Raw genomic sequence first — 26893 nt, 5'->3', positions numbered from 1 at the left:
TGTGTGGTCACAGCGTATCTGCTCCAGATGGTCAGAGGGCCTTCATTCCCTGTCACAGTACACAAAAACAGTATAGACTTTTGTCTATACTGGTTTTGTTAACAGAGAGAGAAGCAAATTAACTAAATAAATCATGAAACACATCAAAGGGAGAGAGAAAAAAATACAAGGAAGGAAGTATGGAAGAAAATGATTATGTTTTAGTTCTTTACATTAGTCTTCATGCAATAGTTTAGAAACCAGAATAATTATCTGTCCACAAAATCTTGAAATAGCCAGTAATAGTTCGAGAACACTGTATTTATCAACTGGGTATTTTAATAACATTAACTTTAAACAGACAATGAACTCTGAACTAATCATAAAGATTATGAAATGTTCATAAATTGCTACTGAGGAAACCCAATACCTTGTGATAAAAGGGTAAATATTTAATTAATAGTTAATTAAATCTTAGGAGTCCAATTACCTGTAAAGGAATTATAAAGAAAACGCTGTAAAAGAAACTGGAAGACTGGAGTAAGCCAAAGAGAGAGAACTTTAAAAACATGTCTGTGCAGAAATACTTACCAATCTGCTATGCAACTGAATGTCAATAATTTATCCTACTCATTTAAATATGCATGTCTTTTTTCCAGTGTATTTTAAGCCATTTCATTCCATAGAATCAAATTCTGAGGTTTCCCCAAATCCAAAACAGATGGAAGATAATGAGGAAAAAACAGAAAGTCAAAGCATAATTATGATTTTTAGCACGCTTTTAGGGATGAACAATTTGTCAAGCTGCGCTCTTGACAAAGAATTCACAAGATATGGGAAGCCATTTCTCCACTAGTGTTTACAGCATAACTAATACCAATAATAATCATCTAAATAATTGACATACTAGGGTCAAATTATCCCAACATCAAGTCTGGACAGAAAAATAAGTCATTCTTCTTGATAAATACCTCTTAGAAATATCATTTTGTTATTAAATAATTTGGTAGTGTAGAAAAGTTAGATATTTCTAATAGCTAGATTTTTAAATCATTATAATTAATTGATTTGAGATACACTATGACAATATAAGCCAGGTGAGAATATTTCTTTTGCATACCTTGACAGAGATGTTACCACTGCCTTCAAATGAGCTTTCCCATTGAATAAAAATGCACTGAACACACTGAAGCCTATGTACAAAGATAGGAACACATATATAATATTTTTAAAGATCTTTTCAAAAAGCAGTTTGCACTTTTAGTACTAATTCCTTTAAATTCATGACACTTTTACTTCTTGTTAGTATTGGGTTTCAGGACTTTTCTTAGTTTTCAAACTACTGAAGAATGCATGCAGTGTGGCCTCTTCCCTACCAATGGTTTTATTTAAGTATTTATATAATACTTCAATTAACAGTGTAATATTGTCATCATTTTTCCACACACACATTTAATTCCTTCAAAAATGGACACCTTTCTTGTGTTTCTTAATACTTCTCTGCATGCAACAACTTTTCTAAAATAATTGGCAAAAGTTCAGTAATCTTACTAACTAATTTCTGAAAGGCTCTAACTTGTGTATTCAAATTTTCCAAGTGACTCTTTCCTCCATGTAAGACAGTTTTCAATCACTTCTAATCATGCATTTTTCTATTCTTGCTTATCCCCCTCATCAATTTAAAAAGCAAAGCATACTTGATTTAGTCTACTTTTAGTTAAAGGACCTCTTTCCTTATACATTTTTCCTGATAATATTAGAAGTAACTTCTAGTGCTCTTGGCTTCTCCTACACTATCCTCCTACTCTTTATGTTCTCTACAGAAAATGCGTGGCTAGTTCTATAGATTTTTCTTGCGTACTTTCCACTGCCAGCATCTTCTGGCAGTCTTTCTTTCCCCCTGATATTTTTTAATAATTAGACATAAAGTGCACAGGGTTCATTTTACATATTTTTAATTTGCTATATGATTTTTTCTTCTTCTTTTTTTTTTTTTTTTTTTTTTTTTTTTTTTTTGGCATATTGAATTGAAACATAATCTACAAACAATGAATCCTCTTTTCATACTACCAACATTTCCTCCGCGGTCATAGAAAGTAAATGCTCCTTGATATGTACAGTGGCTTCTACTCAGCACCAGACGACTAGGAAAAGCAAGAAGTAAATGAAGTAAACAGGAATATGTTAGGAAAAGGGAGACAACCATGCTGTGCTGCAGTTAAGAGAAAAGCCAACAAATAGGTTTGCCTAAAAGTAGCAAACCACCTGATGAAGAAAGCAGCAATACAGGTTCTGCTATGAAGGTGTCTGGACTAACAGGTCACAAAATATACAGGATAATATGTCTCTAGCAACAAATGAACCCTCAAACTACAGCAAAAAGAAAATAAAATACAAATTCAAATAATGAATCATCTTTTCAACTAGTGAAGTTCTCCGAAAGTACACATTTGTCATCCACTATATGACATGGTAGGATGACTGTTGCTTACCTTAAACATGTATTTATGAAGAAAGATTATCTTGCTGTTTTTCTGTATGCTTACTCAGAAGTAAGACATACTTCCATAAATTTCATTGTCATTAGTACTTGCAAATACTTGTAATATGCAAGGCCACTCTTTCAGTCAATCCCAAGAGGTTATAAGACTTAAAAAAAAAATGTTACTAATCCAAGTATCAGAATCCTCTCCTTAACTCCAACTGTCTACATATGCTCATAATTCTCAGTTTTGACCTCTGTTAGATTTTGATCTTTCTTGTTATTCATACATTTGCCTATGTGCCTAGACACTGATTGACCTTTTAAGGAACTGCAGCTGTATTTGACCAAATGATCTGTGAGCCAGTAAGAATACGTCAGCTGCTCAGTTTTCACCAGAAGAGATGTGATGCCCTGCTAACTGCAGAACTTTACTTTGAATATTATGTAATATGCATACTCATTTGCTAAGTAATCTGTGTTTCTTCACCAATGACTAGTATCATAAAGCAACTGAAAGGTCTTTATCTTTTCCTTGCCAAAAGTTCTCTCCTTAAAAATATCATATAAAAGAAACTAGAACACTGTCCATCATTCTTGTCACTGATGTGCATGTGGAACATTTACAATGTGTCCAAGCACTGTTTAGATTACTCTCCACTGCTAACACCTTGCATTTCTTTCTCAAAGTACTAAGGCTGCTTGCATCTCTGTTTAGTCACTTATTTTTCTTCTGATTAGAGATGAGTCATACAATCTGGATCTAGACTGTTTTTTAAAAAAATCAAACTACCCTTCAGTTACCAAGAGCAGTACTTCTTTCTCTAGTATCTAATTACTTGTTTTCTCAACCTTGTTTGTAACGATAGGATTTGTCTTACCTAACTTTACCCAGCTAAATGTTATTTGCACTATCTTAAAATAGGCATCTCTCATAAGAGTGGGATGAATCCCCAGCTAGATGTGCCTGTCTCCCTTTATTAGATATAAAAAGAGCATAAACAGCTAACAAACCCAGCTAATATATGGCCTGGAGCAAGTAATTTGAAATGTTAAAATGGAAAGTGTATAGCATTAGTTTACCCACTTGTCTCCTTGGAGACGTGATGCAAATATACATGCTTTAAAGCATTCTGAAACTCAAGTGCGACCTCAAAAATGAAATTCCCTAAAATACAATCTCTCCCTCTCAAGCTTGCTTGGAACAATCTGGGAAGGTACTTTTCAGTTTAATGGTGCATTTTTCTTTGTTGTAGGAGTCAGATACACACTAATTCATTTGGGACATTATCTTTTTTTCTTTCTCCTGTTTGTTGTTCACTGTATTTGGGGAACCCGGACTGTTACAGTTCCTCCACTTATGAATCCAGTTTTGCTTGTCACTTCCACCCCAGAGCTTCCAAACTCTGTCAGTGGACCATGTTATAATGATTTTCACTTCGTTAGTCACCTGCACTGTTTATAACTCTCCCCTTTAGTGGTCTCTGGCCTCATTATCAGTTCACATTGGTTCTGGCAACTGAAGAGTTGCCAACTGGTTACTTTTGCTCTTTTAAATTATTCATATTGATTACTTTGACAGATGTGACGTACATGTTGGCCTGGAAATGCAGACAAAGCAGAGAGAGGCACAAAACCTCCTTCAGTTTTTATTATAGCGGCTACTCCAAGTTATCTTCAAAGGTATTTTAATATTGTAGACCTTTTTATACACTGGAAGCTTCATGGAACAAAGAATATGTATTTCTCTGTGTATAAAGCACCTAATAAATTTTGAAGAATATTTTACTATTAACAGTAATATTAGGCATAGGTACTAATCATCTCATGTCTTCTTTAATAGCATCCTATCCATGCCTATCTCAGCAAATAGGGCTTTTTATTTGTTTGAGCAACCTAACACTTCAGGTTTATCTTTGTCTTCTGGAAAAGAGTTCTCCACTGGTCTATCACACTGTTCTAAAGAATTAGGTTACTTACAGATTTTATTGCCCTTATATCTACTTCTTGTATTTTGACCAAGCTACCAAGTGAGTATAACTCTGACATGCTAAACTCAGTTCAAGTACTAAAATATTGAGTATTTCCTAAAGATGCTTGTACAAAACAAATACAGGGTGAGCAAGATCTCAATTCAATGGATTAAACCTCACTTTAGGCTCTTTAGATGCTCGGTTTTTGTATGGTTTTTTTTTTAAATAATTATATAGCTAGTAACACAGAAGTGCATGTAGCTGTTTCACAGTCTCGCAGTGTTTACTGTCTCTTGTTTCCCAGAGCTTTTAATAGCATCAACCTTCCCCCTCATCAAGACTTTTTTTTGAACAGGTCACTTACTTTGTAATACGGTCAATGTTAGCAATTTGCTTCTGGTTCCGGATTATTTCTATAGCTGCCCAAAGATGCTGGATAGCCTTTGTATCTGCCTGTCGCCTCTTCGTTAAGCGTGCCATGACCTGTTTACTTGGTCAGCTGCAGCCGATAAATAAAAAAGATACACCAAAAAGTTAATCATGAATTATGAAATGGATTACATGATGATCATATTGCAATAGATACGATTACAAGGAAAAAATTTTAACTTACAGCAATTCAAATTGTATACAGCATGTTTTCTTATGCTTAAAGAGCAGTAAAAAGCAAAAAGTGTAGCTTACAAGAACCCCTTTCATATCACATAGTCTATACAGAAGACAAAAGGCGAGTGGTAAAAATTATCAAATCAACAGCAAACAACTTATCAAACTGCTATAGAAAAGTCAGTTAGTTCACATCTCAGTTCCCTAAAATTTGGTAAAAAGCACAAGCTGCTCTGGCCTGAAGCTTCCACAGCCTCCTTCATTGCCCAAAACCCTTAAAAAGAGTGAGTGTGCTTGAGTATGTCACATGGTGTAAGCATGAACTTTGACACAGAGAAAAAGCTGGACCCACAGTTTATTATACAGTATAGTTCTCAGAGTATTACTTTCACATTTTTATAACTTGCAACTATTTAAAAAATCCATTCTACGAGCAGGAACTAGAAGTATATTTTCATGGATGACAAATATTTAAAAAAATATTTTGGAGCAATTCCATTTGCTGTAACATGCTAAACCCTAACAGGACCAAAGTGCTTCTGATGGCATTTACCCATCTAACCAACCCTGAACGGGAACATAATGAGCATCTGGCTTTGTTTACAAATTTTCCAAAAGCTTGAGGCAATGAGTACAGATAAGCCATAAATCGCCTACAGCCCTACTACAGGCACAGAATCCCTTTTTAAAAGCTTAACGATGCATTCTGATCACTAAATAACTTTCTTCCAGTGCCACCACTTTCTCAATGAAAAAAGTGACTGATTTATGACTGCTACCAAGGTCTGTAATTTATTTTAGAGTTCTGTCCTCAGGATGAACTATGTGGAATGCACGTGGATATTTGTAGCTAGCAGAATATTAACTTCAGTAACCCAAAATAATACCAAAAATGCAAAAACACTACACCATCTGTGCAATGTTAAAGACGGGAATTTAAGTATTAAAAGTCTCTCTCCTCTCAAATTCACAAAAAGTAAGCAGATTTGAGTATTCCATTAGTTGCAGCAATGTAATTTTCAAGTTGATGGGACCTACAGGTACTTGTCAGAGGGCTGTCAGGTTTCAGACCTGGTATTAGCTCTGCAATGCTCACTTACTCTACAGGTGTAATGAAATGAAGCACAACTTTTTATTGTTAAGGAGAAGAAATGATTTAACAGCATTATACTTAACATTACGTAGCCCATTAAAAAACAAAAAGAAAAAAAAAGATGATGTGAAGTGATATATGCACCTCCAGGTGCGTGAGGCACCTCTGGCTGCTGGAGATAGCAGGGAAGGGCAGAACAGAGCAGCGCTTGTGGAGACACGGTGTGGCCACGCATCGACCCCACATTTCTGCTTTAGGAATCTCTTCCTGCTGGGATTTAAAGCAAGGGCAACTGGATGGATCTCCCAGAAAAGAAAGGCCAAGAGTACACAAGAGTACATTTTTGAGGGAAAGATAAGAGAGAATATGACAGACATACAGCTAAGACTGACAGCCAGTAGATAGCATCGCCTGAGAATGGTTCAGAGAAAGAAAGCTTCTATTTGGAATAGTGAGAAAAGACACTGCATCGCTGTAAGCTCCTCTGCATTCATTTCACAAAACATAAGGCCATTACAAGTAAAAAAAAAAAAACCCTCCAAATTTGTAAGAGAAACGTAAGATTATTTACAGAATTTAATTCTTAAGGAAAACAGACCTGTAAAATACAAAACCAGGTTAGATACTAACACAAAAAAGGACAATCTTTACAGCCCTATTATATTAGCATAAAACTCCTTTCCTAACATATGAGTGACTGAAAGTGAAATAATTATTTTTGTTCTAGCTCTATAAACTATCTGCTTTAAAAGCTGTTAGCTGATATGGCGGTCCACAGGCCAGACAGAGTCTCTTACGCAGTATCATGTCCGCATGTGAGGATCAAGGAGGAAACACTCATCCTTCTCAACCCTGCTATCAGTGTGAAATAACAGACCAGTTCTCAGTTTATTCTGTAATGAACAAAGTGGGACCTGCTATCCCCACTACTTTAAAAATAACCATTATTTTTGGCAGCCTGGCATATGGCTGCCCGTGTGAGAGCCGCACTCAGCGTGCCTGGCAGGGGGGAAGGAGGTGGCTTTCTCTCATACCCCTGCGACGCCTGGGCCCAAGGGCCCCAGCACAGGGCAGGGCCCTGGAGAACCCATCTGCTGCCTCAGCGTGGCCCCATGTCCCTGTTGCGCAGCTGAAGGAAAGGCTGACCTTCAGGGCTAAGGAATTCCCTCTCATGTCTCCAGGGCAGGACAAGAAGTCCACATCCCAGACAGAGGGAGAGTGAAGGACTGCTGAAATTACGAGTTCCTGAAGCCCTCTGGTTGCCCTAAGATGGGTGCCAGCGGGCAGAGGAGTGCCTCTCCCTGCGGAGGTCCTATGGGCTCCATGTTTCCTTTGGAGTGCGCTTTGGGAACAAATTTCCCAACCACCCCTGCCCCATCCTTGTCAGTCTTTGCTGGCTTGGAGCACACAAACACTATGCTCTGTGCAACGGCTAACTCCAACCCATAGCACAAGCGTGCACCTCTGAGGCCCCAGGCGCTGCACTCCATGGGACCAGACTAGACACGGTCTGAAGTAACACCCCCAAAACGCAGCTGGCGTGCATGCCCACCCGAACTACTCCCTCCTGGCTGGTCCCGCTCCCCACCCGTGCTCACACAGGCACAGCCATGGCTCCTCCCCCGTCTGTCTGGAACTAGAAGCAGTAAGAATTCTGACACGTGAGACACAGCAATCACACGTGTTCTGTTCCATTCCTTCTTTTTTTTTTTTTTTGTAAGATACAATAATTTTACCAGGTGTTCTGCCTTCAAAAAATACATGCTTCATTTTGATAGCTTTGGTTTACTATTTAAGGGCACTTTTGTTAAACTCAGGAGTCAACACTCCCTATTGAAATAGCAGTTTCTATACACCACAGTCCCCAAAATATAAAAATAGGTATATTTTTCCAAAAAGCCCAGACCCAATTTACCATTATTTTTGTCTTTTAATTGCATGACGTAGAAGAAATATAGAGCCTTTTTGCATTAAAGAAAAAGATTAAAAGATTGTGGCATATTTCTTGCCGTTCACTGCAGTCACTCTTCCTCCATGGTAAAACTAACCACAACAGTCTACTCCCCGCATTCCTACAAAACTATAAGCAGTTTTCTATATTATCATAAAATCTTACAGATAACTTGTATCAGTCTGTTAATAGATCATTAAATGCTTTGGAGAGCTACTTCCAAGCAACAGAAAATGCTCCCAGTGCTTCTACATGCACAACTTATTCATGCAGATAACAGTTTAAAGCTTAATGGGAGACATATTAGATTCTTAAATCTATATTTATCACTCCTGATTATTTGCTTATGTGTGGGTGCACACGCACACAAACGCAGGAGAACAAGCATAAACATCCAGTGCATGTGTGTCTGTGTAAGAATCTACGGCTTAGAGGTTAAATACCAAAAGAGGCTGATTCATCCATGCAGTATTTTAAAGAAGTTAGAACTCCAGAGAACCATTAAAACCACAATACCGAAATGTACACTTACATATAAATGCTTGAAGATGTTTCCCATCCCCATCTTTCGTTATAGCATTTATTTCAGCATCCTGGAAAAAAACCCTAAAAGCTGAAGTAAACATTAATTTCCCAGTTGTGATTTACCAGCCACCATGCTCATTTAGCTATGGTATCCCCTGCCCATACAAAATTATTTGCTTCATGCCATTTCTGTCACGTTCTGCTAGCAAGTTTATAGAAGGATGTGGCTTCTTGGAGAAAGGTTGGCAAACAAAAGATGGCTAAAAATTGAAGATTTTATATCAGCAGGACATGTCTTAGGTTTGTAGACATCCATGGGACCTGCAGAATATAAGAAGGGTTCTCCTAACAAAGAGGTTTGTGTGGCTGACATGCCAGCTCACACTTTTCCATCACACACTGACTCACAGTGGGCCCAAAGAAAATAATTTATCTTCTCAATTTTCAACTCTCTAACTGTTCCTCAGTGCAATCTGAGTAAGGTTTTACGACATTTTATATTTTAAATCTCCCCTGAATTTCCTATGTACAACATTTTGAAAAAATATACCACTTTATTGTACACAACTTTCCTCAAGAGCTAAATGTTACCCGCATTTCTTATCGGCAGGCTCAACAAACTTCCCTTTATCTTGTGAATACACAGAGCATGGCTTATCTTCTCAAAGGCCTTAGCAAAGCATGCATTGCCATGAGGTCGCAATGCTACAGCAGTGGCAAAAGACTTACTGTCAAAACAACAAGGCTACTAGTCGATAGACACACACTTGGCCAAATCAAATGCTGTACAGCAGTCTGTTGCAGTAGAAGTGAATATGGAAATCTGCACTGCAAGTCAAAATAAACAAAAATCACCTTGCAGCATGTCTAGGGATTTAGCCCAAGGAACCTCCTGACCTGCTGCTTACATCCAATTTAGCAGATACTATCAGGTACTAAGTTTAGCTAGAAATTCTCCCCACAGACAGTAACAACTGAAAGGTAGTCAAATCTTGCCATACTTTAGCAGTTAAATACCATCGTCCAAGGAAAATACAATGCTTCTGAAAATTGGACTTTGCACTGAAGCAGACGGTATTGCAGTTGGGTGCTGCTGCTCTGATGGGAGCTGCTAATTAAGAACTGACAAGTAGTAGCTTGTTAAGTCTTCTGTTCATACTTCACTGTGAGGCTACCTGTGGCACTTGTCCCTTTCAGTGCAAAGTCGAACAGGTTAAACTTCATCCCTGCTATTAGCCACCATTTGGCTGAGATTTGGTATGCAGTTAATTGCAACAGAAAGTTTAAGAAGTTGATCCTTGCCACTGCTCAGCTGCTAGTTTCTGCCTTTCAGCCCTGCATCCCTGGGGCTTGCTATTATTTCTTCCACACTACATGGTGAAAAGATTTCAGGCTCAACAGAAGGAAGAAGTTCGGCTCAGTCCTAGTTTTTGTGGCTTTCATGCTGTGAGACTGGCTGAGTTTGGGCAGTTAGGAAACTTGGACACAGACTGAGCTTCATATTTATACACACATTATAATATGGGCTCTAGTACTTCTTAAAGCGTAACTTTTTATAGTAAGCATAAAACCGTATATATAAGCAGTACAAGCAGTTCCAAATGTTTAATGCTTTGTTCTTATATTAAATAGGAGTTTCCTATTAAAATTCAGATTACAAATTTGCAAGCTGATGTTGAGCTTGGGTCTCTGGACTTTATACAGGTCTTTGTTGTACTCTGAAGTTCTGCAAGTTTATAGCTTACAATTTAAACTGCTGTTTAAACCTATCTTTCATCACCAGTTTAGTGGGAGGGTAAACTCTTCAGTGTCCCCCTCCTAGAACAACTGAGAGCAACAGTGATAACTATCCTATTTTTATATATGGAAGGTGCACGTGAAAATGCTTTGACTGGGCAGCAATAAAGGTCACGCACAGGGGAAAAACAAGAGAAAGTTTAACTTCAGGTCTGCCTTCCAGATCTAGTGATCCAAAAATGCGGGAAGTAGCTGCTAGGGTGAGGACAAAGATTCTGGCAAGAGTTAATGCCACATTTTGCTTATAATTCACTTATCTTCCTGAGCATGCATTATTGCGAACATAACCCAGGATTAGCTGGGCACCTGGTAGCAGGAGACCCTCTTTTGCAAGATTGCAGGTTATCGGAAATATAGACTTGGCATACAAAGTAATTTTTGAAAGTTTAAGAATAAGCAAGTGTTTTGGTACCATTAGGTATTTATTCTGGACTTAATCCCAATCCGCTAAAAGCAACAGATGTTTTTCTGCTGACTTTCCACAGCTTTAGAGTAAACTTTCAGCTGCTGACTGCTCTTCCACATCCTCACAATAAAAAACTTAAGGAGGTGTTCAATGATGTTGACCTCCACAATGATGTGGAGACCTCATAGCAGCCTTCCAATATCTGAAGGGGGCCTACTAGGATGCTGGAGAGGGACTCTTCATCAGGGACTGCAGCGACAGGACAAGGGGAAATGGGTTTAAACTTAAGCAGGGAAGTTCAGGTTAGATATAAGGAAGAAGTTCTTTACTGTGAGGGTGGTGAGGCACTGGAACACGTTGCCCAAAGAAGTGATATATGCTCCATCCCTGGCAGGGTTCAAGGGCAGGCTGGATGGAGTCTTGGGTGACATGGTCTAGTGTGAGATATCCCTGCCCATGGCAGGGGGGGTTGGATCTAGATGATCTTAAGGTCCTTTCCGACCTTAACTATTCTATGATTCCATGATTCTATGTTAATGAAGCTGAAAGATACAACAAACGCTTATGGCTGAAATAGGCAAAATTTGTTTCTTAATTAAACTAAACTCAGAAAATTAGACTATAAATTAATAAAAGTTACCAAATACTTCAGTGTGCCTTTTTGTATTAAGAGATTAGTTCATGCTGACATGCTGTCATGTCATTCTGGAAGTTATTAAACTACAGAAGATTTCTGGATGTTGAATGTGTGTCATTCCTTAATAAAACTCTTCTCATTACACTGTTGTATTGAGGTGTACAGAGAACTGGTGTTCAGGAGGTGTTTATTGGTGTAATTATCCTAAATATTTCATGTGTGCAAGTGAAATAATCGTGCTGTTATACACAACCCCACCTTTTGTGTTTCCTGATTGCTAAGTTTGTAACCTTGACATCATGCAACTTTTTGAGTGAGGTTTTGCATAGCTCCATCAAGTGCAGTACAGACAGAAAACAGGACTACATGAATACAAAACTGCAGTGTTCTGCTTCTTTCTCTCTGCAATTTAGTTTTTTTTCCAACTTCAGTACACAGAATACGAGAAAGCTTTTGCTATTACCTTATGCCATTCCAAAATGGCAGTAAGCCACTGTAGAAATCAGAGCCAAGGACAGTACAGAATTAAAGGCCCCAAGAATACTTCTACTACACATATGTGTAAGCTCTATTTTAATCCATGACATTGCATTTACTTCATTTGTATTGTATTTCATTCAAAATGATTAAGTAAGTGTCCTTCGCTGAGGCTAAGGCATATGATACTTGAATTTCAAGCTCAGACATTCTGAATCATCAGAATACAAACAGCAGAAATCTCTCTTTTTCTCTGGAAACCAAACCTGGATCTTCTTGTTTAATTAACTCACCCTGCTAGAGGGAACTTGACACAAATGTTGAGGTGCCATCCCAAAACAGAATTTCCAAGAAAGCCTCAAGTATAAGTCCATGCTAACAGAGAATAACAAGACCTGTGATGAAACACCAACAACAGCTGCTGAGAAAGACAGCATAATAGCCATACGCCCCTAACAAAGACTGCCAAAGTGGGGGTTTTTTGCTACCTGATACAAATATATGTACAGAGCTAAAACGTAATCCTGTATTCTGCTGCCCCCCCAGCTAACCCCAGTCTGGAATTTCACAGACAATAGCAAATGCCATCCTAAAAACTGGAAGGAAATTATCCTTTGTTCCTGTCTGGCAGAAATCACCGAATAAAACTTTATCTAGCAAAGTAAGTTTGGAGATTAACATAGCTGCCAAAGAAAGTAATATAATCAAAATGGTTGAAACCAAAGAGCCAAATCTGTGAATAGCAATGTAGCTACACCAACTTTTTTCAGTTGACTACTCTTTTTTTGGTAACCATCATGGTTTACTCCAGGGAATGTACCTAGCTAAGCTGAAGCACATAATGTATTTTCTGCTAAATATTTGTCTCAATACAATTTTTCATGTGTACAGGTTCCACATTAGTCTTTTAAAATAAGCAGTATTTTCCTTCATATTTCAATTTTTATTAGGTATTAAATACATGAAGAATAGTATGTTTTTTATAGCTAGTTACCAAAACTAAGAGTTACAGGAACATCAAGAACCACATGAGGTTTTGTTTACATGAGAAAATGGTTCAAAGCTGCACTGGGGCGGTTTGGACTGCACATTAGCAAGCATTTCTTTATTGAGAGGGTGGTCAAACACCAGAACACCTTCTTAGAGAGGTGGCTGATGCCCCAAACCTGTCAGTGTTTAAGAGACATTTGGACAATGCCCTTAATAAAATGCTTTTGGGTCAGGCAGTTGCACTTCATAATCGTTGTAGGTCACTTCCAACTGAAAGAGTTGATTTTCCTTCCTCTTTTCTTGTCTTTTCTTTTCTTTCCTTTCCTTTCATTTCTTTTCTTTTTTTCTTTTTTCTTTTCCTTTCATTTTTTCTTTCCTTTCCTTTCTTCTCTTTTCTCTTTTCTCTTTTCTTTTCCCTTTCCCTTTCCCTGCCCTGCCCTTCCCTTTTTTTCTTTTCCTTTCTCTTTTCTTTTCCTTTCCTTTTCCTTTCCTTTTCCTTTTCTCTTCTCTTTTCTTATTTCTTTTCTACTCTACTCTACTTTACTCTGCTCTGCTCTACTCTAGTCCATTCCACCACTGAAAATTCATACACTGTTAATGCATTTAGAAAATTTCTGAATGAACACAATTTCAATTAAAAAACAATTTAGTGTGGTTTGGCTAAGGCTTAGTTAATGAAAATAAGCTACACTAAACAAAGAGATTCCACAATGGAGCTTGCACTAGTATAAATTGCTTTAAAAAACCCCACTGTTCTTGTAAAGCGATGCAAGTTTCTCATGAAGATAAGCTTTAGCTGCCATAGTAACAAAGCCCCTTATTTGCAGGATGATGATACACTGGTATTAAACAGCTTATAAGTTGTTCATCTCCAGAAGACTACTCATCTTTGTTCAAAGAAATTTTCTATCCAAAAGATGGTCCAAACCAACAAACTTCAACATCCCTAAATAACAGATGTCTCATTCACAACGTAGATCATTCTACACACTTCTTGTCCCCTACCACGGCTGCAGAATAATGAGTTTTCATCAGATTTGTTTACTTTGGGAGTTATAAAAAATAATACTGGCACCTAAATTGCTGTCAGCAACACTGGCTCCCTTGTATGAATTCACAGACACACAAGCACACAAGCAAGTTACACACACATGCCTTGATGTAAGAGGCTTGAACTAACGTGTTTTACCTTCCATTTACCACAGACTAAGAGCATGAAGAGGGTCAGTTACAGAAGATTAAGTGACACGTGGACACAGGATCATGTTCTGAACCCATGCTGCATGCTAATACAGGCTTTCCATGGTTTAACTACACCCACTACCAAATTCTGTATTTCCAAAGCAGCCTAACGATAAACCACGGAAAGATGCTTGCGGAGAATCCACTGAAGGAGTTAATGTGTAATGACCAGTCTGAGCTATTTCCCATGTAGGCGAGCCCTTAGTAAATAGATGCTTCCTGTCCACTCGCTTGGCTGTAGTGAGCAGAGATGATTAATGCAGCTATGCATCCTGACAGGCTCCAACGCTCACTTGGTTGTAAAAGGGGAAAAATCATGTCCAAAGAAGGCTGGTGGTGAGGATGGAATTTTGGTTTGGATGATAAATAGATGCCACTTTGCTTCTGCAACTCCCTCTAATAAAAGTGAGAGGTGGAAGACATCTTAGAAAATGCTAAGAAATGTAAATGAGAAGAGTAGCTCTTCTCCGAAAGCAAGCTTTTGATCGTCATCATCCTTTCTGTTCTGAAAGCTAAGGAGCTTGGTTATTCTGCAAGCCTCAACTGAACTGATGCAACATATTTCTCTATCAGTAAGGTATAATAAATAAGGTATGATGATATAAATAAATAAACGATTTTTGCATGGTATATTAGCAGGGAATGTAATTCCAAATAAAGCCAGTTTCATGGTAAACAATGAAAGAGATAATTTTTCCAGGTCAAAGAATTAGGAATGTACAGAAAAGCACTAAATCATGAAAAATGGTAAATTCATTGCAGATTCTGTAAGCTATATGCTACATGGTAAAACAAGGAGTTGTTTGGCTTTTTGTAGTGTAACATGAGATTCCAAATTGCTGGGTTTTCTTCTCTTTCTCTGAACTACACACAACTGACAGTATCTTTAAAGTACAAATAGCAATTCTGGTGGTAGCAACACGACTTAAACCTTAGATGTTTGTAAAAACTATTCCTCCACCAGGCTGCATTTTTATTGACAAAAGGCAGCTGAATCAATTTTTGCTGCTCCTTAACAATAATGAAGACTGCCTGAACTTGTTTCTTTCGAAGCTATTCTCTTTGGCCTCTCCCTCTCTACAAATAAAAGCACAACTACACAACTTCCAAAACTGCTCAGATATTGAATTATTTGAAAGTTGGTTATGCACACACGATCACTTTTCTCCAGAAGTCACGCCACGAGCAACGTTAGCCCAGAGGAGACTTTCTCTTGTCAATGATCACCTCAGGGAAAGCCAATACTATATAAAGAAAGCAAGTGCAATTCTTAACCAACTAAGGTTTCCAAACTGAAGCTCCTTCAAGCCCCAAATGCCTGGGCTCACCTTTGGAAACCTTCAAAAATACACTCCGAACTTACAGAGCTAAAATACATTGATCTGTAATGCAGGTAAAATGAGCAAAAGATAAACACTGCCAAAGCTTACAGGCTCTTACAGCATTAATCAAAAGAAACTTTAAGGCAGGGAGAGGATCAAATTGTAAAATCTGAGCTTCAGATCCTTCTTCTGAAATTCAAGGCGAATGTCAGAAATAATAGACCTGAAAGTTTCATGCAACGGTCCCCCAGCTGCAGGACAGTTCATCAAAACAAGAGCAACAGAAAGAATAATATACTGGAGAACTGGAAGCCTTTCCCCAAGTCCTCACCTTGCTTGGTTTTCTTCTCTCTGTTTTTTAGAGAGTGCATTTCCTAAGTTGGGCACAGACATCTGTCTTAAAAGTACACTCTGAAGCATATCTGGAGCATATGCTCTCTCCTTCACAGGCAATACTCAAACTCACTAATTATACACATTCCAATAAAGCTTTCCTCTCATCCTGCCCCAAACCAAGTCTCTCATCATTCCTCAGTGAAGCCTTAATCCCTATCCATTTCAAAGGTCCATTTTGGTTTGGTTTTTCTTACATTGACATTTCAATTTTTTATTTTTTTTTTTAATATACCTCAAAAGTAGGTAATTTATTTTGTTTGCACTTTCTTACTTCAGATTGCCCTCAACTCTCCCCCTAAAACATTCATGTCTGGACAAGAATTAAGCTTGCCTAAAGGACGATTTACAGACATGCGAGAACAGCAGTTTTCATGAAAGCCAATGTACATAATAAACAACTGCATTCATAACTAAACAAATCCTTACGTGGAAAACAGCTGAGTATAATCATGACCCTTTTCTTTTTATCTTTGCAGCAAAAGTTGACAAATTAAATGTGGAAAAATGATAAAAAATGTAAGTTTCAAACCCACAAAGTTTATAAAGAGAAACTTTAAAAGCCAAAAAATTGTTCAAAGAAATATAGATCTTCCACAGAAACTGTTTGGGTGATAAAATTGTATTGCCATTATTTCAGATAACATCAGTTTTTCAGCAAACCTGATAACAACTAACACCAAGAAAACTTTGCCTACCATTGCAGGTTAGCATTTCCTTCCTTGTTTAAAAGAGACAGGAGTGAGGACAGGAGGAATATACCACTTAATTTTCTAACCAGCTCTTGGTGTGGCTGATGGTGTGTGCGTAACTTGGCAAATGGGCTTTTCTGGCATAGATACCATTTTTTTTTCTCGATACCATACATGCTATAGAGTCTCGAATTTGTTGAGCTGTTTCTTTCGAAGATCTTGGTGCAAGCTCTAGTGTGATCTCTTTTGATACATTTTCTATTATCTATGACTTTTACAAGCTTCCAACTCTTATTTCTCATCTTCTTACCTGAAGCCAACTTACAATATGTCTTTATTTTTTCATGCAGAGAATTCTTCTCAAGGCTCTTCCAGGACTACATGTGGGTGAACTGAATTATGCACTTTTTTGATACTGAAAATCCATTTCACATCAGCATGATTCTTGTATTTTATATCTGCTCCATATTACTTCTGTGGGAAACATTACTTTCACCAATGGTTTGCTACCATATTCACGTGCACATTCTTGGCTAGAGCTACAGGTCAGAGAGACAAAAGTCCTCTGCAGCTCTGCAAGATTTTGGTACTTCGCATTTGCAACATGATGTCCTGCCTCTTCTCTGGCAGGTGCATCTGAAACCTGTTTCTTCAAGCATAGATTACGATGGTGATGACACAGAGCAGATTACAAAGGCCCTTTAGGGAGGAAATTACTTCCTGAACAGTCAGGAGTTCTACCTGCTGTATCATTAACTAGGCTGAGGTTTATTAAAGGCAACAGAACCATACTGTTCTCTTCTCAGCCATTTCCTTCAGACACAGAAACATCGGATTAATAATTTTGTCAGCAGAAGTAAGACATCATTTTTCAAATTATTTCAGTTATTCTACTGCCCACATTTGGCTGGGCTTTTATCCTACGCCTTTAATCTGAATGCAGATGAATGAGCCAGAACTCTGACACAGAGACTTAGCCCTACAGGCTGAGGGAAATTCCTGAAAGGAACAGGACATAATTGAATAGCATGCCGTCCCTGTGGCTACCAACAAAAGTTAAAGCCCAGGAAAATTAACTAATCCTACCATCAACCTAACATAAATTTCAAAAAACGTCATTCACAAAATACAAAATCACAAATCCTGTTGTGATTTCTGCAAAAATCTTTCCTGCCTAACCCAAAGAAAATGAACGGCAAGAGTATCATAGCATTATGGTGTTTCAACAAAAGGCAAGCCTGTTGACTTGAAGCTTGGATTTATACTATAATATTCTGCAAGAAATAAAGGAAATAAAATGCTAGCATTCTGTCAGTCTTTCCAATCAATACCTTATTTTGTCATGTGGCGTTCTTTCAACCAAGGCAGAAGACCTGAAGTCCACTGTGCGGCCAAAACACCAGCCTGGAATGACTTCAGTTGTGATGCCTGATGCTGAATGAGGCATTTAACTCACCAAGCACAGAAACCACCTGACGCACAGTCTAACACTTCATCATCCTCTTAAGCTGCTCCCTGTCCTACAGAACCAAACCCATAGTGGAAACGGAGAGCTTAATTTGTTCATGACAGAGTTTTTGAAGTTGGATTACCAGATTGCTTGATTTCAGACAGCTACTCCTTACGAAGGTAGTTATTTTCTCGCAGGGGTGTAACTTTTATTCTCATGTAGAGTTAAATCCATTAATTAAGAAATCCAAGTCTAAATTTGAGAACACTTCATAATAGTAGTGATTTTCTTATAGGCTTACGTACATACTTCTTTTTTGATACACTTATGTGCTAAAATTCATTCTGAAATGGTTTAGAGTGTGCTTAGCCCCTGTTTCTATTTCACTTGTTTATGCCTGTTTCATAAAGGTTTAACTTAATTTTTCATTGTGCTTTCTAGAGTATGACATGACATAAAGTGAGAGTAAGAGAGCCTATTTTACTTTGAGGAGCGAGGTTTCTTTGTTTCAGTGATGCCGAGGCCCCGGTGGGTGCCCGCAGCTGGAGTGACCAATGACTTGTTCTACCTTACGCCATTAAATCTGAGATGTTTTTCACTGTTTTCATTTCCACTAACAGAAACAGAACGTGTCTGTCCAAATGATGATATATGCTCAAGGAAAATCATAGGGAATCCTGAACTAGTAATTTTAAAGTGAAGAGAGAGTATAGCATTGTTTTTAGCTGTTTCACACGTATTCTTCCATGCTGAGAGATTCTGACTTTTACCACCTTCTTTCTCTTGAAGATAATCCATTTTATTTTTAGACATGAGATTTCCTACCTAAACCAACTGTGGGTTTACAATCTTCATGTAGCTCCAACAACAGGGAAAAAACCTTCTTTTGGTGAGACTTTTCAGGCAGCATTTGTCTGAGGCTGCTGCCACCGCAGTGGTCACCGGTGGTTCAAAGCACTAGTTTAAACTGACCACAAGAAATTTTACTCCCCAACCTAGCAGCAGAGTTGTTAAATTAGACACCATCCTGTCTTTGTTAGGGTTCGTGCTCTTCCTGCAGCCTTTGAGCATAACTGTTTCAGTGCACTAAAGAAGACACTGACATTCATGTCAGTCTCTGGATTGCAGCTTCTGAGTTTATGACAGATGGGAAACCAACAGAGGAGTTAAAATCCTGTGAATCCACACACAGCTTATAGCCAGTAGCCATCTGGCTGGGGATCTACATAATACCACAAGAGGATGACAAAAAAAAGAAAGACAAAAAAAAAAAGGCAGTTTACATTTGCACTTCCATTTCTTTTCCCCTTCTTTGTGCTTCCTGGTTTGAACATACTTACTAATCACATTACAAATAGTCTTTCAACTATTTCACACAGATTTAACAACTACAGTATTTTCTTACTAGCAGTTTCCACCCAGAAAAATAATTTCAGTATTAGCCAAAAAGTCCAACACATGACAACATGTAACGCTTGTCTATGGTAAGTAACAGCCAAACAGGCAGCATTTAACAAAAGTGTAAGTATTTGAGGAGAGAGCAGAGAATGGAAAGCACCAAGGAACCCCATCCCAGCAGTGCTGCCAGTTGCTCTATAAAAACAATTCAAGGCAGAAGTTGTAACATAGGGCCCCTTAAGTATAATTACTTGGAAAAAAAAATGTGGCCAACAAAAGTTACCTAACCTGTTCAGAGAAGAAAGCGGCTATTTACCCCCAAAATGTGCTGGGAAGGCTGAAAATCTGGTTTTCAAAGGAAAAAGCATAAGCTTCATTAAAAACCCCTTTTGCACACCAGTGACTCCTCGTAACTACAGCCAGGGAACAAGCAAACATGCAAACCTTTACAGACAAAAAGCATTTTTTGCCCCAACCTGCTGAAATGTTCAACCAGGCATTTTCAACCCATAACTGCATGCTTGTTGGGGTTTAGTTTTCTGAAAAGAGTGGATTTGTGATATAAAGAGTTGAGCCACTCAAGCAAGAATTCTTTTCCCTGCGTGCCGTGTTGCAAAAATGAAAGCGTATTAAACAACTCAAGAACAGGAAATAACACTGACAAACAAACGAATATTCTTTCCATAGCATGGTTGCTCAAAAGAGTACATTTGAAACTTCATCTCCCCAAATCAAGAAATGTTTATTCTACTTTTGGCAAGGTTGCCAAATGCTTGTCTCCTCCTAGTCCAACTGCTTTATGATCCCTTTGGTGAAGTATATATTTACGCTAGAGTAAAAATGAACACTGAGCTGAAAATCTTTCTAATAAAGCTCTCTCCTTTGGAAAATGTTGTTTTATTGGTTCCAAGATGGTTTGTGGAAATACACCAATTCTGACATGTATGTGGGAATGTCCCTTCACCTCATTTGGAGTGTCTGGCACCACAGGAGAACACTAGAAGCTCCAGCTATATAGCCAGTGTCCTACAGCAAATCTGCTATTTTGTTAATGAAACCTCCTACATGTGAGAGAGATTGGAAAAACTGGATTAAATGCAGACATCTATTTCTGAGCTAATCACTCTATGCTCCTTTCACACTTGACATGATCTACTCAGCGCAACAATTCATCTTGTTGTGAAGCAGACATCGCAAATAGGTCAGATGAATTAAGGCCTAAAATTAACCATTTCTCTCCATGAAAGATAAAGTAAGATTAGGACAACTGGTCCATGTGGCTGGACTTAAATCACACACGCTTCACTCAGGCCATCTTTTTAAACCAGCGTCTACACTTACCCAGTTTAAAGTCCTGCAGGAAACTGAATTTCTTACATCCCAGTTAAGGGCTCTAGCCACCACGCTATTGATTTTCCTGATATTTTGCCTTTTTTGGATAAAAAATTTCATCAATATGTTTTCAGTTTCCATATGGACAATTTTGTGTAACTGAAGATATCTTATTTACCCCATCTGTTTAAAGCAAAAAAATGCAGTTGTGTTTTTCATTGAGAAAGGCTTAAATAACTGTGTTTATTTCTTCAAAAAAAAAAAAAATAAACAGAGAAATTTCAATTATAACCCTAGTAATATTGTTGCGATTTTAGTAAAATGGATGATTAATGACAATGTCTGATATATATTCCAATTTTCAACACGAATAATGTATATTTTGAATTAATTTTTTCTTGACAGATTGAGTTTTTAATTAAGAAAAAATTGCAGTGTAAGACATTTTTTCATTTTTCTTACAAAAAGTGTGATTTTTATAAATGTGGCTATCTAGCCAGACAAAATGAAACTGCAAAGTGTAACTGTAGAATTTTCCTCAGTGTTTTATGACAATACCTTGATCAAGTAGAAACTGAACTAAGAAAGAAAATGAGTATTATTTATTTCAGGAGGCTAACTTTTACTAACTTTGACTCCACGGTCACAAGGCTGTTTATTTCAGATCAGCAGTACCTTCATTTAAGGTAAACCACAAATTTTTCATCCCTTTTTATAACTTTGTGGCCTTCATCTATACCATATCACTACTGGAACCACCATCTCACCCTCCTGACTTTATCAGCATGCAGCTAACCAAATTTATCTGGTTAGTCTGAGTTTGATTTCTGTATGCTCTGCCTGCAACTACCTCAAAACAATTTAACAAGTGCAATAAAAAGATGCTGCAAACACAACTAGTGGAAATTTTCAATGCTGATGTCTATGTCTTCAACAATTTAAAACAAATGCCTGCCTTTACCCACAAGGGTTCCTTCAATTTGACCTTGACTTTTATGGACTTCATGGAAAGTTATGACTGGAATGTAAAATAAATAAGGGAGACGTTGAAACCTCAGGTACAACCTCCTTTCCCAGAGAAGCTGCATGTGGAACTACATCCCACAGGCCAGTGAGCAGCCCAGGAGCCACCCTGCTCACAAGCAACACCTCTTTAGAGAAGTGCTGGAAAAGGAGTTCAGGACATTTAGAATACATTTGACACTATAATTCAAACCTTCAGGCTCAGAAGCCATCTTTATCTCTTCCTGTGATTTATTAAGGGTTAACAGCATGCTCTTCTACCTGTTAAAACATGTTACTCCTTCCTAAATTGCTAAATGAAAAGAAACAGTATCTAAATTCCTTCCTACAGGTTTTACTTACAAAGGAGGAACTCAGATATGATCCAACTCTCTACATACTCCTCACATTACATTTTACATAAAATATTTTAACTTCAGGAGTTGCTATTTAGAGCAAACTTCAGAAATAAAAAATTAAGGCCAAAATCAGATATAAAATACACTTCCATTTTTATTTCAAAAGAAATTGTCTAACTCTATATGTTCAGTTCTTATCTTACTACTGCTTATAAATGCAGGGGGGGGTTGCATGAATTAACAACTGATTTACAAAATAATTGAATTAAATTCCAAAGTAACATGAACAAACCATTCAAGTTCACTTTTATGTGATGGTGAATCGGACAATTTTGTGCTTTTGCAGCTAGCAGCACCAGCACATCACCAGGTTCTTTTGTTTCAGACCATGCTGGTGTCATTCAACACGGCAGCACAGAAAAGCAGGGCAACATTCCGTGCAAGCGTGTGATACAATACGATGACATACAGAAGACTGTATCCTATCCCTAACGATTGCTAGGAGCAATGCTTCAAAAAAATTAGACACTACAAATACCCACAATGAGCCTTACTAATTGCAGAAGGCTTTGCAGGTGACAGAGAGGAACGAGGTCTTTCCAGATGCTCACAGGTAATGCACTTATGTATTAAATCATGAGATTTGATTACCCTTCTCTAAGCATGCTTTGGTGCCACTGTTATTAGCCTTTATATCATCAAGCCCTTTTCGAAAATTGAACCACTGTATTTAACTATATGACCTCCACGGTGAATTCTGCAGGATAAATGCACGCTGTCTGAAAACACTATTTATACCTTATAAAATTACAAGCTACTCTCAAATATCTGATTTCTTGATCTTGTTTTATGAAGCTGGAAAAGATGAAGAAAACAACACAACCTGACCATTTCTCCTCTTATTTCATATTACTATATATCTCAAACCAAATTTTTTTTACTACTTCATTTCCAAAACAAAGAGAGCACATCTCCATCCCACTCTCTGTAATCTCACAGGCAGGACCTGTTACTCCTCTCTGTGCTATTTAGTAGTCTTACAGTTTATAGGACTTTGAATATTTTAAAATTCAAATTTCATAGGCTGAAACCATTAACTCTGTATCTCGTCTTCAGGTTTTGGGCTCTCTCTTATGGTTGCCAACTGCAGCAAGACGACTTCCTGATACAACACTTTAATCGAAACCCCAAAGAGGAATGAAAAGGAGTTCCAGAGTTGTTTTTTCCCCTTCAGCTACTCTCTTAAAGAGTTAGGATTTTTCTTTACTCTTTGAAGACATTTGTATTAAATTACCCACACAACAGTAATCCTAACAAACCCAAGATTTATTAAAACAAAGAGAAAATTGAATTCAAACAAAATAAATTGTTTGCTTAACATAGCTGAATTTACAGATCTCATAAGTTAAATTAGATAAGGCATAAAACAGATAAGCTTGACTTCAGACAAAAAAAGAAAAAATTAATCCTGTAGTTTATCCTTTGAAATTAAATATCCTTTCTGGCCACACCAGTCAGCCTGTCAATGCCACTTGCTGCTTGGAGACCAACAATTCCCTCTTTTGTCTCCCACAGATATGCTTAATAAACCCCGGTTCAGGTTTCCTGAACACTTTTCTGAAGACAAAAAAAATGGGCTTTGGTAAACAGTTTCAGTCTCCATCTCTGAAGAGTTACACCACCAAGGAAACAAAAAACCTTAATTATGATTTATGACTGCTTTTTCGACGTTTACGACCCAGCTCAAATATTGCCTTTTGCTAACCATCTTGCCTGGCTCTATGTAGGTTTTGGCTAGACCCATGGGCAAACCTCACCTAAAGTCATTCCTTTTCTCTTCCATTTGTAACAAGCAATGAGTTATAGACAAGGGCTAAGGCTCACTCTTACAATCAGCTACATCTCAAAACAAAGTCTGACGGACCTTTGAAAAAAATCAGTCTTGGCTGATGTCTTAAATGATAGATTGTTCTTTGTTTCTGCCTTTATGGGGTTTAGGACTCACATATACATAGTTTTTGCTTGAGTACACTATGTCATTTAGCAGGTGGTATTTCCCTGATATGAGTATGACTGTTGGACAGCTGTAATAAAAACTGATCTGCAATAGAAACTTTTGCTGTTTTGGAAGTATAATGAAAATGGCAAGCTTGTTCCTCCTCACGCGCAACCATGGATGCTAGCAAAACCAGCTTACATAAACAGAACTTCTTTCCGTTGAGCAAAGACAAACGGAAAACAGCCCCACTGAACAGCCTCCACAATGGGACACGTACCAGTACAGATGGATCAGAAGAACAAGGAGAGCAGTGAACAGACCACACCTGTACCCTGTGTTATTAAGTCAGTGTAACTCCTCTCAACCTGGAGCATGGTCTAAGCCCCCAACCCTTTGTTCTTCAGCCTTTCCAATAAATTTGAAATGAGGAAAAAAAAAAACCCCACCAACAAACCAACCCCCCAGACAAGAAACCGTGAAGGCATGAAAGTAATGGAGATGTTATTGCAGAGCTAGTTAACAATATCTGCAATAGGCTTGTCTGATGTGATACAGTCCAGCACTAAACCAGGACTACTGTAGGCAGGAACAAAAAAGAACTAGCCATGACTCGAAAGCAGATTCCTACAGCAGAAGGTTAGCTTGTGACTCCCAGAGCTGGAACTATGTCACAAACCATTTTTTGATATGCCAGGATGCTTGGAAGAAACCCTTCAGCAGCAGGAATTCAGGGCGCGGCTGCACTTAGGTTCCCTAAAGACAAAAGCCAGTGAACTGTGATCTGAGATCTGTTCAATAAAACATTATATTCTTTCTTTTTTTTAATTATGAAATCAAATAGGACAGGCTTTCCAAGCTCCAGATCAAGCTAATTTCATCACAGAGGCACATAAAGTTACTCAAACATTCAATTAAAATAACCTTACAGAACTGCATTTAAATTGTATCATCACTCTGATGAAATCCAAAACAAAACATAAAATAAAGGTCAAACTAAAGAACACTATGGACCAAGTTAATACCCATGAAAAATGAGCACAAGAAAAACAAAACTATTCCCCAGTGAAAAATGGTAACAGAGGATGTGAGAAGGGATGTTATTCCTCTCCTTTATTGCTGCCCATCTAACAGAAAAAATCCTGGAAAAAAAGGAACTTCAACATTTGTAATGGAAAAAGAAAAAGACAACTCTGGCTTGCCATGTAACAAGGAAAGAAAGAGTCAGAAAAGAAGGTGCATGAGCAAAATAGGAGCTCGCTGCTTGCACAGCTCTCTCTAGAGCCCTAGGACACACAAACCCTTCTATAGGTGATCTTTTAGTTTAGTTTGTTTGACAGTTCCTTACAAAAAAATAATTTTGTAATTGACTTAAGGCAAGGATTCCTTCTAAAACAACCAGAAAAAATCTTAATGCTTTGGTAACCTCTCAATCCTCTCTATACATACCATCGGAAAAGACTTCAAACTAATTAATACAGATTAATCCAATGATAATTTTACTCAACTGTTCTCCAAAGGGGAATAAAAATGTCTTGGAACTCAGCTAATACGCAACATCTTCCTTACATAAATTACTTAAATTTCCTTTCAAAATGCATTCTAATGCATAGATAACATCAATAAAGATTATTGAATCTCACCTAAAAATCTCAAGTATAGATTGCTTTCAAAAGAAAGTTTTTCTTAATTTTATAGATTTTCTGTATACAACTGAGATGAGTCCAAGAATCTACCAATGAATTTAATATTTCTAATGTAGAAATATTTAGATAGCATGCCTGTATGTAGGGGGAGAAGGGAACAGCTCTCCTTAGTTTTTACAGAAAAAATATGTAATATATTAGCCATAAATTAGCATGATACTTTGAGTAGTAACCATGAAAAATCAAACTTAATATAAAAGTGGAATTATTCAGAAATATATTAATTTTAGATCTTGACCTTCTGGCTACCACTGCAGCAGAATACAATTAACACTCTTCTGAGGCTCCCACAATGTATATTCAAAGTGGGTTTTTATGACTAAGTGATATGTGAAATGATACAAGGGAACTCTTCGAAGTACTGCACAGTAACAAAACATTGAAATATTTCTGTGTCGTGTTTGCACACAAATATTCTGCGTAAGCAATGTTGAGCTAAACACACCACCAGGATAGATCTTCTTTAAAGGCAGTGAATTTGGACAAACATTATAGGCCCTGTATTAAAAAATAGGACAGAATGGCAGAAATCTGTTAACAAGGTAATGTTTTAGAATCAATGTTTGTCCTAAGGGAGGACAGAGAATATTTTAAAGACTCATAAAATGCTAGTGTCAGAAAGGTAGGTGAAGTTTTGATCGTTATCCATTGCTTGAGGTGGATCTTGGTACAGTGGGAGTTGGGGCCACATTTCAGGGGTATGTAAGCATGTACCAGTGCTGACAAACATGCCAAGATTAATTTTTTTTAAAGCCCAAATAATTTTAATAATTGAATTACATTATTTCCAAACACCCAACACAAAGCGATTAACAATTGTGAATGTGTACCTAGGCTCTTCTGTACAAGCATTTATGGACCACTGCAGATGTACAACTCAAAACAACTATTTGTAAAGTCACTGGCTTCGTATTTGCAATCTTTTACCTGAGTTAAAATAGGACCTTTTGATATTTGTATTACAAACATGTGCTTCACCAGGGCACTTCACTACCACATGGTTTACCTGGGATTCAGAGAACCCTCAGCAGCACCCTCCATGGCAAGGAGATGTTCCCCATCAACACTGGAGCAGCTGATGGACA

The 26893-nt window shown here is 37.7% G+C and overlaps 1 protein-coding gene across 6 annotated transcripts in view; it reads right to left on the bottom strand.

The window, feature by feature from the left end:
- The window catches only part of ZMYND11 (zinc finger MYND-type containing 11), a 110970-nt gene that overhangs the window by 58837 nt on the left and 25240 nt on the right, over window positions 1-26893 (bottom strand). For all 6 annotated transcript variants that reach the window (XM_030508880.1, XM_030508906.1, XM_030508922.1 and 3 more), the window contains exon 2: window positions 4799-4933. In XM_030508880.1, the coding sequence (XP_030364740.1) occupies window positions 4799-4914 (116 nt within the window). In that variant the 5' untranslated portion in view covers window positions 4915-4933. The remainder of the gene's footprint in view (window positions 1-4798; window positions 4934-26893) is intronic.

Source organism: Strigops habroptila, chromosome 1 (genome assembly GCF_004027225.2).
Source record: "Strigops habroptila isolate Jane chromosome 1, bStrHab1.2.pri, whole genome shotgun sequence".
NCBI classification, from domain to species: Eukaryota; Metazoa; Chordata; class Aves; order Psittaciformes; family Psittacidae; genus Strigops; species Strigops habroptila.
This window is presented reverse-complemented; position numbering and strand designations above follow the sequence as displayed.